Raw genomic sequence first — 19,548 nt, forward strand, 5'->3', positions numbered from 1 at the left:
CCCGAATAACGAATTCCCGATTCAGCCATTTTGGCGATGTAGGCTATGCAACTATACGGAACTCATGAAGTTTGTTTACCAACAAACCACAGAAAAGCTGAGCAAAAAATAAACAAACTCATTGAGAGCCCCGCTCACTCCTCGCCTACTTACTGTGAAAGTCGGAGATCCTAGTGTATCTAAGAACCTTGATAAATGGTTGAATTTTGACATAGAAAAATTCTAAAAAAATAACCATATTGATAGTTTTGGAGCAAACACCAAAAAATGGTTATTCTATAACCATAATTGGTTAAATGAAAACGAGCGTGCATAAAAAAGTCGCTACAACCGAAACACAACAACAACAACAACAACCGAAATCGCACTTCATGCCGAGTGTGGACGAGGCTTAAAATCTTTTAGTATTTATATATTCGTTTTTAACGGTCTTTATAATGAGTCTCCGCACTAACGTCTTTAATGAAAATTTGCTGAATGAAACGGATCAGGATTTCAACTCTGTCCTAATAGAACTGGACAAAGGTAACATGATGTTTATTTCTTAGAATGGAATATGTTAACACAATGTTTACGTTTTAGGATTGAGATCTACTAAAATCGGAGAGCAATGTGAAGCTATCATTAGATTTCCTAAGTTGTTCGAAAAATATCCTTTCCCAATTCTTATAAACTCATCATTTTTAAAATTGGCGGAGTTCTTCAGAATTGGGTATGTATTTTATCATTTATCAGAGCATTTTCGTGTTTAAACGTAAAAGCATTAGCTATCTATTATAAAACATTTGTTTTTTTTACCAAATATAATACACCTGATATGCGTTTACACTTTTTTTTGTTATTAACAGGTCGAATCTCTCTCGGTTGTGGGTTCTACGAGTGTGCCAGCAGAGTGAAAAACATCTAGAGAAAATACTTGATGTTGACGAGTTTTTGAAACGAATTTTCATGGTCAGTCACTCAAACGATCCTGTAGCAAGAGCTCTGACTCTAAGGTAAATATCCCTTTCAATTTACAACCCTTCTTACAAAAACTTATTTTTTAATTCTTTTCAGAACACTTGGAGCAGTAGCATGCGTGATTGCTGAGAAGCAACAGATCCATCACGCAATACGCAATGCTTTGGATAGCCACGATACAGTGGAAGTAGAAGCAGCAATTTATGCCAGCGTACAGTTTGCCGCACAATCAAAGTAAGTACCTATCAGCAATCGTTTCTAATATTAATAATTGAAAACCCCGTTTTTCTCTTATCTTTGCTGTGTTCAAAGATGAATTGAATTATAACCCCAAACTGAAAACATTATTACTCTGTAATCGATAGTTTCCTGAGCCCCAAATGCCACTTATCAGGAACTCTCTTTTGTTATCCGGATGGCGTTTACTTATCAAGCTACTTCTTGGCAATCATCACTTAAAAGAACTGTTAAGCAACATAACTGCCGCATAACCGGCCGGCAAGACTGTCCCATATGTAAAAACGGGAGTATGACAGTATTTGGTATGAAACCATTTGGCATAAAAGCCGTTTAGTATCACGCACGGTCATTTAGCATAAAAGCCATTTGGGAAAATTTCATTTTTTTTTTCATGTGACCACGTCGAGAGTCACTTTTCAGACAAAGTTGCGTTTTTTTTCTTTTATTATGTTTTGCGGCATTCTTTGCATGTATTGACTTTAGTAAAATCGCCATAAGGGGCCGTTCACATACCACGTGGACAACTTAGGGGGAGGGGGGGTGTATGGAAATGTCCACGCTTGTCCACGGAGAGGGGGGGTAGGGGTTTGGGTCATGTCCACGTGGACATATTTACTGTTTGAATCTTAATATTACAAAGCTTTCCAGTTTAAGTTTAAACAATTAAAAACCACTTGAAAGCAAGTAATAAATATGATAATTAAGAAATTTAAAAATTTAAAAATAATTGTAAAACAGGAAATGCTATATCTTTTTTTTTTCTTTTTTAAATCAGCCATTTCAATAACAAATAGGCAAAAAGTAGTGCTTTCTAACTGTCAAATGAGTTTGAAGAAAAAACAATTTCAAATCTGTCCACGTGGACATCCGGGGAGGGGGGTAGGGGTTTGCCAAATGTCCACGCTTGTCCACGGAGGGGGAGGGGGGTGTCAAAAATCTCATTTTTCTGTCCACGTGGTATCTGAACGGCTCCTAAGTAATGCGTTTAGACCTAAGCTGAAATCGACTCCTCACACTGCTGGTGTGAACTGTAATGGAATTGTCCTTCGCGCTATCGCGCGGCGTACGAGGCTAAAGGATCTCCCTTAGGTCGAATTCACAGTGCGCGCGAAGCGAAGTGCGAAGCGAATTTTTAATTCGCGCGAAAAATCGCTTCTCATTAAAACACGTTGAAAAAAACATCGACCGGCCACAGTGCAAGCGAATTTTCGTGCGAAGACCCAGCTCGATCGCGCGAATTCATCCTGTTCATCCGGACATACACTGAAAATATTCTCTCGGATGTTTTTTTTTTATCGCAAATGATTATTTATCAAAAAATCTTTTTCAAAAGTTTATTTATTTAATTATCATTGCCGTTTCTGTGTTGGTAATGAAAAATGCACGGTTTTTTAACGCGGATTTTCGAAAACAAAACGCAGTTTCAGTCTTTTTCAATTGAAACAAATTCTAACTGGCAATAAACGACAGGTGGCATGAAAGCCCCACAATATGTGAATAGATAGGGTGAAGGGGCTGAACGGATAGAAGTTGGAATTCGTTTTCCGACGCCATCTTGAAATCCAATATGACCCCTTCCACTCAACTTAAAAATGCTGGAAGTGACTGAAAAGCACATGAAACTCCCACAATATGTATTGGATGAAAGTGCTCAATAAGTAAAAGTCGAATTTGGCTGTTCGACGCCATCTTGAAATCAAAGATAGCGGTTTCCGCTCTATTCAAAATGCAGTAAATAACTGAAAATCGCATGATCCATCCATAATATAAGAAATGAGTAAAATGGATCAAAAAGTAGATGAAAAATGACTGACAAAAATTTCACAAAAATTGTGAGAAAACTGCAAAAAAGCGCAGAAAGAAATAAACAAAAATCTGACAAGTGTTATAAAAAGAAAGTCATACAGTATTGTTCCGATTTTGTCAGCCCCATCTTGAATTTAGGGCTGACAAAACAGGGTACCTGACAAAATCGGGAAAAAAATTTTGTTGAAAATAATTTCAATTTTGATTTGATAATTGTCCGTTTACATGTTATTTCGATATTTTTGTCAATACCGTGATAAGGGGTGACATTGAGCCCTTTTCTTTATTTTTTACCCTTCTTACAAAGAAGGGTATACATGTCGCTTGAAAACCAACTTTCGATCCGAGGCCCGGAGGGTCAAGTGTCATACACCATTCGACTCAGCTCGCCGAGATCGGAACATTTCTGTATGTGAGTATGTATGTGTGTATGTTACAAAATAATGTCACACACGTTTCTCGATGACCGCTTGACCGATTTGAGTTCTTGAGGCGTCAAATTAAAGGTCTTGCCAATAGCAAAATGGAGGACTTGTTCAAGAACTCTACCATAAGTGATTGTTTACAAACACCCTTCATACAATGGAAATTTGAAAAACCGTTGGTGCGTAGCTGCAGGATTGATATGCAATTGCAAAACAGCTGAATTTGTTGATCACATAAGTTAGATCACTTTAAACTGAATACATCTTGAACCTATCAGCATCATGATTAGGTGTCAATATTCAACAACCTCTTTCTGCTTCCAACCGCCGGTGAGGTAAGTTCTAAACGCCAAATAAAATCTGAAAATACTGTTTCCTAATACATACGTTTTCTAATTTTTCCGCAGTAATATCGGAAACACCACCAAGAACCATCGTTGAAACTAACTTTAAAAAGCGTCACCATTAATAGCTAACCACTGTGTAGAGCAAGGTTTGTACTATCCTGAGTGCTTCAAGGTGTATGGTTTTCAAAACAGATGGCTTTTTTTAACAATTTACAGATGTCTCCAAAAATAGTGCCTATTGAGAAAAACAAACGAAACGCGCTCAGCCTTAAGGAAAAAGTCAAAATCCTTCGAAATCTTGAGGAAAAGGCTGCGAAGAAAGCAGACATCGCGAAGAAATACAACATCCATCCAACAACCGTCAGTAAAATTCAAAAGAATGCTGACTCCATACTTCGTGCGGCATCCAACACCTCGTGTCGTCTTGGTAAGACTTGGAGCGTTTTAATTTGAAGTATGTAATGGTACTTTTTTATGGATTTTCAAAAATAAATGTTTTATTTTTAACCGTCTTTTATTTTTTTGAATTAAAAAAGAAAAAAATATATGTTTTATGAAAAACGACAAATCCACGTGGTTTGTGGATAGTTCCCTAAGGGACTATCCATAAACCACATAGACTCATTTTTGGCCATTTCAGACCCTCCCCCCTCCCTTTCCCCCTCGTATACTTTTGTCCATATAAAATTTCGAAAATTTGTATGGAGCGTAGACTTTTGCCAATCCCCCCCCCCTCCCCCCTGAAGTCTAAGTGGTTTATGGATGATCCCTCAGAGCTATCCATAAACCATGTGATCAAAATGTGGTCAACTTTCAATCTCCTTCTATTCGTCATCAATGAAAATTTTTATGACCCTTTAATCACCCCAACCCTTAAAATACCAACCCTTAAAATACCAAGTGGTTAACGGGTGGTGCTCTACGTGGGCCAGGACAACCCCCAAAAAACATACAGTGTTAAATGACTGGGATTTTTAGTTCAAAAGCAGAAAATTTCAACTAAATTTAAAAGCTGACAAAATCGGGATAAAATGCTGACAAAATCGGGGATAGACAAAATCGGGGGTAGACAAAATCGGGAGCTGACAAAATCGGAACAATACTGTATTGACAAAAATATAACAAAACTGTGGAAAAATATTTAAACTATTGCAACAAATTTAAAATATGACAAAATATGACAAACAAAAAAGAGACAAATGACAAAACTTTTAATAAAACACGACAAATGAAGTAAAAAAATTAAACCAAAAATATGACAAATATTACAAAATAAGACAAAAATATGAGAAAAATTTCACAAAAATTGTAAAACTATGACAAATGAAAAAAAAAATATGACAAAATTATAACCAAAATTTGACAATAAAATGACCTGACAGAACTTATATAAGGACAAATATTTTACAACAAATTTACAAAAATGACAAAATAATAACAAAAAAATTACAATAAAATCACAAAAATCTGACAAACATGTATAAAACTATAAAAAAAATATAACAAAGGTGGTAAAAATATGGCAAAAATTTGACATTATAATGAAAAAATAAGACAAATGGGCTAGAATATGAAAAAGTTCTGCAAAAAAATATGACAAAAATTTGACAAAATAATGGCAAAAATCTGTCAAAATTATGAAGAATGAGATAAAAATATAACAAAATACTTTCAAATATATGTAAGAAAAATGACAAATACGACATTAAAGTTACAAAATTTTAACAAAAAACATGACAAATCCGAAAATAAAATGATGAATATGTTACAAATATGACAAAAAAAAATTACAAAATCTAGACAAATCTATGGGCTTGTGATATGTGTAACTCAGTTGGCAAGTTAGTTCTTTCCTAAGCCAATGTCCGTGAGTTCAAATACAAGAGTAATCATCGAATACAGTTGTACCGCATAAGACTTTCAGTATGAAGAGAAGATGGTAAAACGACTATAGATAATCGAACGGAAAAAAGACAAAACTATCAAAAGAAACTTACAATCAAATGAACAAAAAATCTGACAGAACTATGACAAAAATACGACAAATGAATACATGAAATGACATGACAATGACAAAAATCTTACAGTACTATAACAACCATTGTCAATTGTTTGTCATAATTATGTTTTTTTTATCATAGTTTTGTTACATTTCTATCATATTTTTTTAACCCTTCGTTTCATAAAGTAACAAATTTGCAACAATTAATGTATGGAAAAAGTGAAAAATCGTAATTTATTTTAATTTTTTTTCTTGATGTACTCATCATTTCCAACTGTAAAAAATGATTTTTAAGGAAAAATAAAAAATCATGAAATGAAGGGTTAATAGCTTTGTTACATATATTTTTACCACATTTGTAAGATTTTTTTCATAGTATTGACAGATTTATGTTTTATTGCAAAATTTTGTCATATTTGTAATTTTTTATTAGTTATTATATTTGTCATATTTTTATTCCATTTTTCATATTTTCCATAATGTTGTCAAATATTTGTCAAAGTTTTTATTTCGAGTTTTTTCATTATTATTATTTAGTCAATTTTTTCAGATTTTTTTAAAAATTTGTTCATGGCTTTGCCATTTCAATAACCAAGTTTATCATAGATTTGGTATATTTTTCTCAAATTTATGTAATATTTTTATCACCTTTGCCATATTTTTTATCAAAGTTTTGTCAACGTTTCGAAATTTTTGTTCTTATAATATTGTAATTTTTTTTTATAATTTTGTAATATTTTTGTCATAGTTTTGGTAGATTTTTTTTTCTTGCAATTTTCAGTCATTTAAAATATTTAAAAGTTGAGTGGAAGCCGCCGTATTGGATTTTAAGATGGCGATTCATAGCGTCAGACTGCAAAATTCGACTTTTACTGATTGATTCGTTTCACCTAATACCCACATTATGGGTGTTTAATGCGATTTTCAGTCATTTAAAGCATTTTGATTTTAGGCCGAAGCCGCCAAATCAGGTCCTAAGATTCCTTTTCAGTTTTCCGGAATTAACATGTTTTTTCGGAATTAACGCGGATTAGTTTTTTTTGCGCGGTACGTATCCCTCGCTCACAGTTTTGATTCTGCAAATTAATTTACAAAGATTTTTTCACGTGTGATTAATTTTTGCAAAACACCGAAGGTTTTTTTCAGTGTTGAACCGCTTCGCAATTCGCGTGCACTGTGGCCGGCCTTTAAAAATGAACTTGCGAAATTCATCCGGTGAATGAATATTTCGCTTCGCAGTTCGCTTCGCGCTCACTGTGTTCGTACCCTTAGCATTCACGTAAACCTAGTATGGGATGAATCATCCAACCGGATGAAAATCCCCGAAAAAAACGTAAACTTAGGGAGCCCAGTAGACCTGTATAAATAATGTAATAAGGACGCTTCCGACGGTGGGTTGGTGGCCACCTCAGATTGGGAAGCCTCGGCGGCTTTGGAACCAACTGCATCCTCGAGGTTTGCAAAAATTTAAAAGTAATCTTACAAAGTTACAAATATTCACCACACTGTAAGTTGATATTACGCCAACTGGCTTTTATGCCAAATGTCATCCCCTCTGTTGAACGATAACTATTAAAGCAAATGGAACTAAAATGGCATGAGATGATATTTTGATATTGGAAAATGTTCCATGATTGTTTAAGACTCCTTCCTATTTGCGAGGGACCCATACACATTTTTGCAATAATTGATAACTGATCAAGCGAGGGAATTCAAATTTGGCTTGAGAGGGTATTTGGGTGAACGAAAGGATCCCAAGATGGTTTGAAGCTCTTCCCACATTCCATTCGAGAAACGGAAATTTCAAATTGGATTAAGTAAATCATTTTTATTAGAAGAATTTTCCATTTGTATATCGGATTTTAAACCGAGTTTCGAAACAAATGTATGTAGGTTTGTAAATCCATCTAAGGAGAAACAGTAGCAACAGAGAATGCATCACCAAAATCGCTGGGTATCTGCTCCGGCTCGTTTGCCATCTTGTTTATGTGTAAGTAGCGTAAACTGGGCGATCTTTGATCAATATGAAATTTTTGCAGATAATCATCATTAACTGAGTGTAAATTAAAAATATTAGGAAACTGTTTACTAGGTTTGGAAGCCTATGAATTGAGTTACCTACAAATAAGCTAAATTTGGTTTTTACTTGGAGATTTTTTAAATTAAGGTACACCGGGGTAAGTGTGGAAGGTTTTTCGTATAGTTCAACTTTAAAAAATCATTAAAAAATCAGCAGTGGAGCAATTTTCATAAAATAACATTCAATGTGATGCAGAACATGTTGTTTACAAACGCTGAAGAGATGAGATCGATAGAAGCAAAGCGAGAAAAGTTATCACGTAAATTGTAATGGACTGCTCTGCCCCTATTCGCATATGAGTCCCATGTGCATTTTCATCGTTTTGAGTTATCGATGGAAAACGCTTCTTTGTGCTAGAATTTACCAATAAAACAAGTTTTTGTTCGAAGTTTGTTCCCAAAATTTCGAAAAAAATATGACCCCTGATGTGTCCCATGTGAAAAATATTCGCATATGAGTCCCATGACCAAAATTCAGCGCCAGAGCTTACAATTAAAGGAAAGGATAGATAGAAAATGAAGTAGATCAATTATTTAATGCTTAAAACATTAATTTACATAAAAATTGATCGTAAAGTAGCAAAATGATTCCGAAGAAATCTGGTTCATAGTCACAAAAAACATTAATATGTAACAGGTTAATTCTACCAAAATTATTTTTTCGACAAAAATTAACCGATGAAAAACGCTCAATAGATCAGTCTTCGGTCAGGATGGATCCTTCGTGGGAGATTTCGACGATCTAATGTGTGATCGGTAGGTGGTACTTGAAGTGTTGTTTCGGTAACAAAATAACAAACTTTTTTCATTACTTTTTTCTATATGCACAACAATATCAATACCACTGTTTTCGTTTATTACCCAGGAAGATTTTCCCGGAAGAAATCTCCTTCTTTGTCTTGAATCCAGCAGACTTTTGGTCGGTGTTATCCACGTATCCGTAACACGCATTGAATTAAATGATGATGATGTCTTATAAATTTGCAGCAATTTCACACGAATGAAAACAAAGTTTTGGAAAAACACATCCCACTTGACGAAAAAACCTTGATTGAAATCAGTTTGGAATCAAGATCTTTCGAAAATTTTCTTCCGTCATCAAAAAGAATGGTAAACAAATGGAAAAAATATGTTAGAAAACCCAAGCAACACAGATTAAGCCAATTGGCTTTTTTGAGTTTTAATATTGTTTTATAAAGACTTTTCCATGGCATCAAAGTTTTAAAACGGTTCTATTGTAACATAGGAAATGCTTCATTTATCGTGTGTTTTAAAAGAGCCCTGAAAGTTTTGCTAAAACTTGAATAAAACACCATCTTAAGAGTGCTGTAAAAACGTTGCAAAAGTATTGCTTAAGCATCAACAAAACACATACTTTCCTGTTTTTATTAGACCTTAGGTACCAGTTTTAAAAATGCGCTCAATGCGCTTTTAAAACTAGCCTTCAAGCCAAGTTGAAAAACTGTTTTATTGGAACAGTCAATGTAGGCATAATAAAACTAAGTGACAGATAATTTGACAATCGAGAAGAACGTATACACGCTTAAACTTTTTTACCTCTTTTTGAGATAGCATAATCTGATTTGAAAGAATTATCACTCAAATTTGAGAAAAATGGGCTATCAAAATGATATAAATTAAAACAGTCAAATTCATCTGAAAAATAAAAATAACGTTGTTGCATCCGCATTCAAATTTCAAAACTACCGTAAATCAGTCCACATCATTAATCGCTCAATTCTTATGGATTGAATAAAAGCACACTGTGAATAAACGATTTTTGTAATTCGATAAGAATAAATGTATAAGACAATTTACATTTACAAGTACGCCGAATAAAGTACTTGTTCTATTTATCCATCTCTGTCTCTTAATGCGAAGGTAATCTATATTTACGTCATCCAATCCAGAGTTAACAAAATTCTTTCCGGATAAACCGCCCTTGAAAATTTTTAGAATACTGCACCTACCGCTTCTCCTCAGCAAAGACGGAGAAATTGAGCTTCACTACTAGCGAAAATGTTCATTCTAAGCTTTCATCAGCCTCAACAAGTTTCAGATGATATATTCAGAATGAAGACCACAAGCATTGGTCGATCATTGAAAATTACGATTTATTTAAAGCGTAACGCAGTTCTGGTTATCGGAGGCAAAATGTCCGACCAAGGCACGTTTTATAGAATCGTTTTATCGCTTCCAATTGCAACAATAACCATTATAGTTTGATATGTTCCATATGATAATTAATAGCGTTTCCTAAACCGTTAGCATAGTGTTTGCAGAAAAGTTTTCCCATACAACTGTTTTAACAGTTTTTAAACAGTTACATAACCTAACTACAGATTTAAAATTCAATCTTTTCGGAATTCACGATTCAGGCAATGTATTTTACAATGTCTATAATCGTTTGCTATACGTTTTTTACGTTTCATAAATTGTCGTTTGACGATTTCAGAAATCGTTTGGTTATAATCCTCATTCATGCGGGTTATTATTTAGCTTTGAGGCCAGGCTTTTGATGACAGTAAATTATCTATTCCATAACAGTCTGAGATTATTTGATAACAATACCTACTTGGTATTTAAAGATAATGGACCACCCTCTAATCATAGCCAAAAAGAAACAAAACAAAAAGATGCATGAATGCCTTTTGCCAAGCAATTGTTCTCATTTTTTGCAAAAAACTCCTCTTCCTCAAAAATGGATGAATCCATCATGAGCGTGTATTCCATTTAGGGAAACGTCAAACGAAGCTGTGATTCAAGGTCTCTTAAAACCATTTTAAAACTGTTAATTGAAATTGTTTTATTACAACATTTTTCTAACCGGCATAAAACCATTTTAACACTGTTTTACAACTGCCTTAAGATTTTCAATATTAATTTACTGATCGCCATATTGATTGTGAAATTGAATCGAAATTACTGACGCCATCTTGATGGAAATTATACTTTAATACTGTAAACTAGACATTTTTAACAAATTTGACAATGTTGGTGGTACTATTTGTTGTATAGGTCATAAATTTCAATGCAAAACAAAAATTGCATCATTTGAGCAAATTTATATTTTCCTTAAATTATTTTTTTCAATTAAAAAAATGCTCAAAATGTAGTCAATCTTGATTTTCTTCAAGGCGCGCTTATGTTTTGATGCTATTTCGTATATATTTCACCAGAAATCTGAGGTTGCAGGAAGTTTCATGCTAAGATTGAAAGTGAAAATGAGAATATTTTTAAAATATTTCAAATGGAATCTTTACCAATCACCAAATGATTGAGAGAGTAAGTGATAAAACGACAAAAAAACGGAACAGAAAGCTTCCACAGTACAATTTCTATCAGATTTCACAGCTCCCACAGTAAAATTCCTATCAGATTCCTTGACGTAGTTTTATAAGAGCTGTGGATAGTCTTAAGAGAGTTCTGAAAGGTTTCTTAAGGCTCTGTCTATAAGGTCGAATAAAACTATTCTTTGGATGTTTTATTATAGCGTATACGATTAGCTTTAAAAACGTTAACAAAATGGTCCCTTTTGGCCATATGTTAGCTTTAAAGTAGTTGTGCTAATAGCGTAGAATGCGCTTTGGCTTATAAAGTAGCTTTAGGAAATAGTCTTAAGCGGTCTGTTAAGGTTGGAATAAAACTTAAATTGTTACTTGGGAAAGTACTTGCCACTTGCCGATAACTTTAGCACCAGAGACTCATTTGCGAATAATCTCTGATCGAGGGTTAAGAATATTCGCATATGAGTCACATGAGTGTTTTATTGAAATTTCTCCGTAATTATTAGTTAGTATTAGCGCAAAAGTAAACAAAAGTATTCTTTGAAGTGTTTTCTATCCGAACTATTGATAGGTTTTGCCAACAAACGATGCATACGATTGTTTTCATGAAAACAAGTTTCAAACTTTACAAGCGTTTTGCGAATAGGGGCAGTGCTGGTGTCTTCACTTACCCCAGGGGTTGAAAATCGAGTCGCTAGCTAGATGCCCGAATCGATCAAAACGCAAACCGTTCCGAATCATGCTTGAGCTGAATGATTCCATTTTGTAACATTACGGAATGGAATGGATTGCCAAACAAATTATCCCGAGCCATCGGGTAGACGAATGAAATTATTTCGACCTACTTGATAACAACCAAGTTCGATGCGGAGGCCAGTGAAAATGAAAGGCATCTGTATAGATAATATCCACGTAGTATTCATAACTTGTTGTAGCAAATTGATCTTACTAATTTTAAACAATAAGGCCGGAACAAATTTCAAATCCTTCTTTTGTCACTCGGAGTTGGAACATCGCGAGGGGGGACAATAAAAAATAATGCGAAAAACAAATAAATTGGAATAAATTGCACGAAAGCTTGTATGCAACACAGTTGTATAGAATATCATTGCACAAAACCTAAAAAACATGTAATATTTTATCGAAAAATTCAATACAATCAAGAAAACAAAAGGTGGAATAACTTCCATCTTCCAAAATTTGTTTTTTTCGTCTTGTAATCTTTTGGATTCTTGAATTTTTTTTTCGAAATTTACATTAAATACTTCAAACTTTATTTATTTCCCCCTTCGGGTTTTTGAAAATTTTGAAGGGGGGGGGGGGGGGGGGGGGGGTGACAAAAGAAGAAATTGATATTTGTTCCAGCCTAATTGGTTGCATTAAACCTCCACATTATGGATATTGGGTATAAGGGCTCAACGGGTGGAAGACAAATTTTACTTTCCGACGCCATCTTGAAATCCAAGATGGCGTCTTTCGCTTAACTTAAAAATGCTGTAAATGGCTGAAAATCAATTGAACCACCCACAATATGGGTATCAGGTGAAAGGGCTCAGCGAGCAGAAGTCTAATTTCGTCATCCGACGCCATCTTGCAATCCAAGATGGCGTCTTCCTCTCAACTTAAAAATGCTGTAAATGACTGAAAATTGAATGAACCACCAACAATATGGGTATTAGGTAAAAGGGCTCAGCGAGTAGAAGTCGAATTTCGTCATCCGACGCCATCTTGAAATCCAAGATGGTGGCTTCTGCTTAACTTAATAAATTACTGAAAATCAATTGAACCACCCACAATATGGGTATCAGGTGAAAGGGCTCAGCGAGTAGAAGTCGAATTCCGTCATCCGACGCCATCTTGATATCCAAGATTGCGGCTTCCGAAGACCGAAGACCGAAGACACCAGATACCCGGACGAATCAGAGGTAGTTACAACTACAAATCGCCCAGAATCCTTAAGCCATCTATCGGGGCATCGTGAAACCATTGTGCTTAATCAAGAAAATTATACAAATGATAATAAACAAGCCAAATGAAAACTGTCTTGATTGAACCACCTAATGGTATTGGAAAATCAATCTATAATATTTTCACTTTGGTCTTCGCCTAAAATGTGAAATTGTTTATTTTAATTTACTGTATTATAGATCAATGTTGGACAATCAATTGGCTGGTGATTGATTTTGATTTACAAAAATATACAACCCTATCGTGCCGTTTGTGAGTTGGGTACCAATTTATTGTGGGATACTCTATATTTTGAAATTAATCCGGCTTCATTGCAGTGGGGAGATTATAATGTTCGTAATAAACGATTAATTGGGTTTTGAATTATTCATGGTTAATAGTTAAACAAAAAGTTAACTACAAAAAACAAATACAAAAGTAAATAAACCACCATGAAAAACTTATCTTATTAATTTTAAAAACTGTGATGGCGTTTGGTTTGGTGGCAAAATTTATAACAAACCCCAAAATTCAATGCTTTTCAATACCACCGATACAAATTCAAAAAGATACAAGAACATTGCTATCTTGATGCCAACAAAGGTTAATTTTTGTTCGTGCCATTGATAGGGGTTTGAGTGAATTCGTTTATTTGTTTTGATTTGGATGTGGAAGCGCGCGAAGATTTCACTCTCTTGAATTGAATTAAAATTTAGCCAACAAATAAGGAAAATCGTGTTAAAAGTAAAACGGATAGGGTAACGATAGATCGAGAAGTACAACAGAAGCAGAGAATGGATTTCAAAATGGCGTTGCATGGCGAAATTAGATTTCTACTCGTTGAGCCCTTTCACCCAATACCCATATTGTGTGGGTTTCATAAATTTATCAGCCATGCCATGCTGAAGTTAAAAGAAAGCCGCCATCTTGGATTTCAAGATGGCGTCGGATGACGATATTCGACACCTACTCGCTCAACCGTTCCACCTGATACCCATATTGTGGTCGTTTCATACATTTTTCAGTCATTTACAGCATTTCGACGTTAAACGAAAGCCGCCATCTTGGATTTCAAGATGGCGTTGAATGATGGAATTCGACTTCTACTCGTTGAGCCCTTTCACCCAATACCCATATTGTAGTACCCATTTTTCTGTCATTTACAGCATTTTGTAGTTAAGTGGAAGCCGCCATCTTGAATTTCGAGATGGTGTCACATGGCGAATTCGACTTCTACTCGTTTAACCCTTTCACCCAATACCCATATTCTGGGTGTTTCATACATTTTACAGTCATTTACAGCATTTTGAAGTTAAACGTAAGCCGCCATCTTGGATTTCAAGATGGCGTCGGATGACGATATTCGACTTCTACGCGTTAAGCCCTTTACCCCAATACCCATATTGTGTGGGTTTCATACACAGTAAACGAAAATTACCGAGTTCGGTAATTTTTTTACCGAAATCCTAACATGTGTAAATCGTTAAACTGTTCGGTCATTTTTTCGGTAAAAAATAAACGAACATCGGTAAATGAAGAATCGATTTACCGATGTTCGTTAATTTTTCACCAAAAAAATTACCGAACAGTTTAACGATTTACACATGTTAGGATTTCGGTGAAAAAATTACCGAACTCGGTAATTTTCGTTTACTGTGTACATTTTTCAGTCATTTACTGCAATTTTTAGTTAAGCAGAAACTGCCATCCCCAGCCATCTCCATTTGAGAAGGAATAAAATTGAAATGACCGTCATTCAATTTTGTAACATAAACGAATGACGCCGATTCGAAGAAAAGTTCGATCCTGACGAAAACCAAACAGAATGCCTTGAAGCTTCTCCTATGCCTGAATATTCCACTGCGCGCTGGTTTGAAAGTAGGCAACACAGATAACACAGAAGCATGTTGTTCACAGAGCAGATCGAAGCACGTTCATTTCTGTAGGGCTTCACTAAGGGGGTGAACGTGAATTTTGATTCATTTTTAAAACCCTGTACCTCGCTATGTGGGGTAAGTGTGGACGGTAGATTTTACCTTTGATTTCTCAGGAAATTTTCAAAAAATTGTGTTTTCTTGGTTGAATACGTTATTTTATTGCCCGAACCATCCAAAATTTAAAAAAATATTCATGATACTATAAGCAAGGCATATTTCAATATTTATTGTGTGTAATTTATGTTTTTTTTTTTTTCCTTGTTGGGTTCCTACCACTGCGACCAGATGTTAGATCTTTTGTGGTTTGTCCCCTGTTTAATGTGACTAATCAAGATAGATCACTCTGATTGATTTCAACAGTGTCACTTTCTTGTTGTTTAGCATTTTCCCAATCTGGAAGAACTGCACGAATGAAGTTGACAACCTTCTTGGAACTTATAGAATATATTTCGGAAGGATTCAAAATACCTTTTCCGAGTAGTTTTGTTCTTTTTGATATAAGACAAGGGCAATCACACAGAAGATGCTCAGATGATTCCTTCTCAGCCCTGCAAAATCGGCATACGTCAGAATGACTCTTGCCTATTAGTTTTAAGTGATAAAGACATTCACAGTGTCCTGTTATTAGTCCTGTAAATGTTTTTAGATCTTTTTAAGATAATGCTAGAATTTTTTTGGATTTGTAAACATTAGGAACAATCAAACGTTTTGATTGTCTTGCTCCTAAAATGTTCTTCCAGTGTGTTTCAACCATTCGTTTTTCAATATTTTTGAATTCCATTTTTAGAAAGCAGCGAGAGACGCCGCAGAAGGGTTCAGGACCTAAAAGCGGTGTTGAGGAGCCCTGTCTAGCTAGCATGTCAGCTTTTTCATTACCCTCAACTCCACAGTGTCCTGGTACCCAATATAAAGTAACTGAATTATTTTGAGCAAGTTTTTCAAGAGCCTCAATACATTCCCAAACTAATTTTGATGAACATTTCATTGACTTTAAAGATTTAAGTGCTGCTTGACTATCTGAAAAAATTACTATATTTGCATACCTGTAGTTTCTTTCCAAACATAGGTTTGAACATATGAGAATGGCGAAAAGTTCGGCTTGAAACACTGTCACCCACTTTCCCATTGGTATAGAAATGTTTGCACCTGGACCTGTTATTCCTGCGCCAGCTGCATCATCCATTTTTGATCCATCAGTATAGAATAAAAGGGATCCAGCTCGCAATTCGGGACCACCTGAGTGCCATGTACTACGATTAGGTTCTAAAACCCTGAATGAATGATTGAAGATTGGTTTAACTAATGTCCAATCCTGATTACAGCAAATGATTGGATTTATTTTGTATTTGTCGAGAATTTTTGAGTGTCCTCTGTTGGCTCCCTCAATTAGTAGTTTGTTGTTTTCTAGCCTTAGAAATTGTTTTTTTGCTTCCAGTTGTACGCATTGATGAATAGGTAGGAGCCACAGCATCGCTTCCATGGATTTTGTTGGTGTACTACGCATAGCACCTGTTATGCATAAGAGTATAGTTCTGTGAAGTTTGTCAAAAAGTTTTTGTGTGGTCTTTTCTTCTGTTTTAGGCCACCACACCAGAGCTGCATAGGTAATTCTTGGTTTCACAATAGCCGAGTATATCCAATGTATCATCCTCGGTTTTAGTCCCCATTTTTTACCAAAAGTTTGTTTGCTGATCCACAAGGCCTTAGTAGCTTTTTCAATTGTAATTGTAATTTATGTTGCAACACACGAGATCAGATTTTATCAAAAACACAGAACAAACAAGTACTTTACTCAACTTTTCATGAGCCGAATGCTAAATATAACTAAATAATACAATTCATGAAGGATGAAGGACAGAAAATTGAAAAAATGTGTAAACATCAAGTCTTTTTAAAGCGGTCCACACTTACCCCAGGCAGGGGTTGAAGACAAAATTTTAGTTTTTTTGTAAATAAACTCTTTTTTCTTCATTTTTAACCGCCGTTTCTTTTCCTATCTGGTTGTTTGGAATGTAAGGATTGTTTCAATGTAGAGTTTTTCATCGAGAGCCAGCTAGTTTACGAGAAATTTGCAATTGAAAAAGATTTAATTGAATGATTAATGGCATTTCGGTGAACTATACATTCTAATAGGAAGAATATCAAATGAAAGTAATGAAAATTATAGACGGATAGATTAGATTAGGAAGCATGAGAGGTGTTGAAAATGAGCCAAGAGCGTGATTTGAGAAAACTTCTTGCCGCACAAGACCATTTGTCCCACACCGTATTATTATCTAGAAGAAGCAAAGTCACCGAAATGCCATTAATCATTCAATTAAATCATAAAACCAGCGGTGATAATCTGTTAGCACAATTGAAAAAAGATGCACATCAACTCGACATCGTAGTTGAAAATGGAAAATTCCAAAAAAGTCGCTGTAAACATCCGTTATTGTCTGAATTGTATCTTTTTCACAGTTATTGGATAGATTACAAGTAAATTGAACATTCTGCATTAAAAGTTTGAGAAAATAGTGCACAGTATTGTTTTAATAGCCATCGTCCACATTTACCCCGCGTCCACACTTACCCCGGTGTACCTTACTTAAAATGTAATTTTAAAATCTTTAAATATCTGGTTTTTTGAAGGCTCACCAACAAACATCTCTCCTGATCAAATTTAAGCATTTAGAAGCAAATGGGTTGTTTAATGTGAAAGTTCAACTTTATTCTTGGTTTAGGTTTAGTTTAAGTGTTATTTTTATGGTCGTTTGATGATCAGCCCAAAAATATTGAGAAATGTTTATAATTTTTGCCCCTAAATGTATGCAGCAACATTTTCCGTTTTGAGTATATTTGTTTTTAAAAGAAAACGTTGAAAAATTCAAGTTAATTCAGCTTAGTGACATCAACCCACCTTGACGAAGCCTTACGGCATATAGACAGTTTGATTAGTCGGGGGGTTCGATGCCTGTTTGCTTCGCCATAAAAAAAAACAACTTTTTTGCATTGCACTACCAAGACAACCTCCCAAAGCAACGCGACGTAGGCGCGGTAAAACCTTCTTACATGGACTTTTGGGAGCTTAGGATAGGAAATTATCCTAGTGCTTTGCAATCCCTTTTCCTGCCACTATCCTACCCTGACCAATCCTAACCCTTGTAGCAAAATAGTCATGTGAAGTTTACCAGCCGGGAACCCTATGCGTGTACCTCCAATGAAGGCAACGGAGTCACGTGCACATCATATTTGTAAATTCTCTGGCTGAGCGGTTGACAACAGTCTTCAGACTAATCCAACCGCTAATAAAATGTTAATAAATAAAAAAAAATTTGAGTCTAAACAAAAAATTACTGTTATCGAAATTTTGAACCTTATGTGCTAAATGGTATCAAAACAATAAATTTGAAGATGTTGAGATACGTAAAACCCAGAGGGGTCAAATTTACCCCGAAACTCGAAATCTGGTTTTGTAACAAACATTGAATTATATCCACCAATGTCGTTTGAATTTACTGCAATCAATAATCATGTTTAATACTCCTTACCTCAGTAAGTAATTTAAAGCTTTTAGGTATTACGAAAAAGCAACCCCTTCAAGATATTCAAAAATGAATGAAAAAAGTGATCAAGATGTTCAAAGATTGAAGTAAAGAAATATTTTCTTGATCGATCAAATGACCTGTTTCACAGATGTGTAATGCTACTGAAGATCTAGGATTCTGTGAGGAAAGAACTTTTTTCTTCGAATCTGATTTGGCAATTGCCAAATGTTCTTCGAATCTATCTATTAACTTCCTTTTTGTTTGTCCAATGTATACCTTATCACAGTCAGAACAACTGATCTTGTACACACCGGATCTATGCAGAAGTTCCACCGGATCTTTTGTTGATCCTTAAATGGATTTCAATTGATTATTGGAACTACTAAAAACCAATTCAATATCAAATTTCGTTAACTTGGATCGTAATTCAAGAGCATTGAAGCTATTAAATTCCATCGATCTCCGTTGAAACTCGTTTTGAATTGGAGTTAAAATAGTGAGGGATTTTCTATAAAGAATTTTTTTGTTTTTTGTTGATGATGGCTTGAATAGAACTGGATTGATATCCATTCTTATTAGCCGTTTGGAAGATATATTGAAATTCCTTTTCTTCCCTTTCTTTTGAGAGAGGAATTGAATTCATTCTGTGGATCATATGATGGAAAGCGGCCATCTTATGTTCAAATGAATTATTAGAGGTGCTCGGGATAACCCTCAAAGTATTGGTTGGTTTCCTGTAAATCTCAAAATCAAGATGAGTTGCCTGCCCGAGAGTTTACATTGGTATTGCTATTTCAGCTTAGGGTGTTCCTTAAAGTAGATTTTGTTATTTCGATTTGTCGTCTTGGAGTTTTTCAAATCTTTATTCTTGCTTTTTCCAAAAAACTGAGTATTTCTCTCAGTTTACTTCCTTCGAATTTTGAATCAATTCGATAAGATTGGAAAAACGATCCCAATCATAATGATTTCTAATATGATTGATTTGCACGCA

At 34.9% G+C, this 19,548-nt stretch overlaps 1 protein-coding gene across 1 annotated transcript in view; it reads left to right on the forward strand.

The window, feature by feature from the left end:
• The first annotated feature begins 350 nt into the window (after positions 1–350).
• The window catches only part of LOC129739206 (integrator complex subunit 7), a 53,952-nt gene continuing 34,754 nt past the window's right edge, over positions 351–19,548 (forward strand). Inside the window, exons 1-4 of the mRNA XM_055730629.1 lie at positions 351–525; positions 583–712; positions 849–995; positions 1,057–1,194. Coding sequence (XP_055586604.1) covers positions 438–525; positions 583–712; positions 849–995; positions 1,057–1,194 — 503 coding nt within the window. The 5' untranslated portion in view covers positions 351–437. The remainder of the gene's footprint in view (positions 526–582; positions 713–848; positions 996–1,056; positions 1,195–19,548) is intronic.

This window comes from Uranotaenia lowii, chromosome 1, assembly GCF_029784155.1.
Source record: "Uranotaenia lowii strain MFRU-FL chromosome 1, ASM2978415v1, whole genome shotgun sequence".
NCBI lineage: Eukaryota > Metazoa > Arthropoda > Insecta > Diptera > Culicidae > Uranotaenia > Uranotaenia lowii.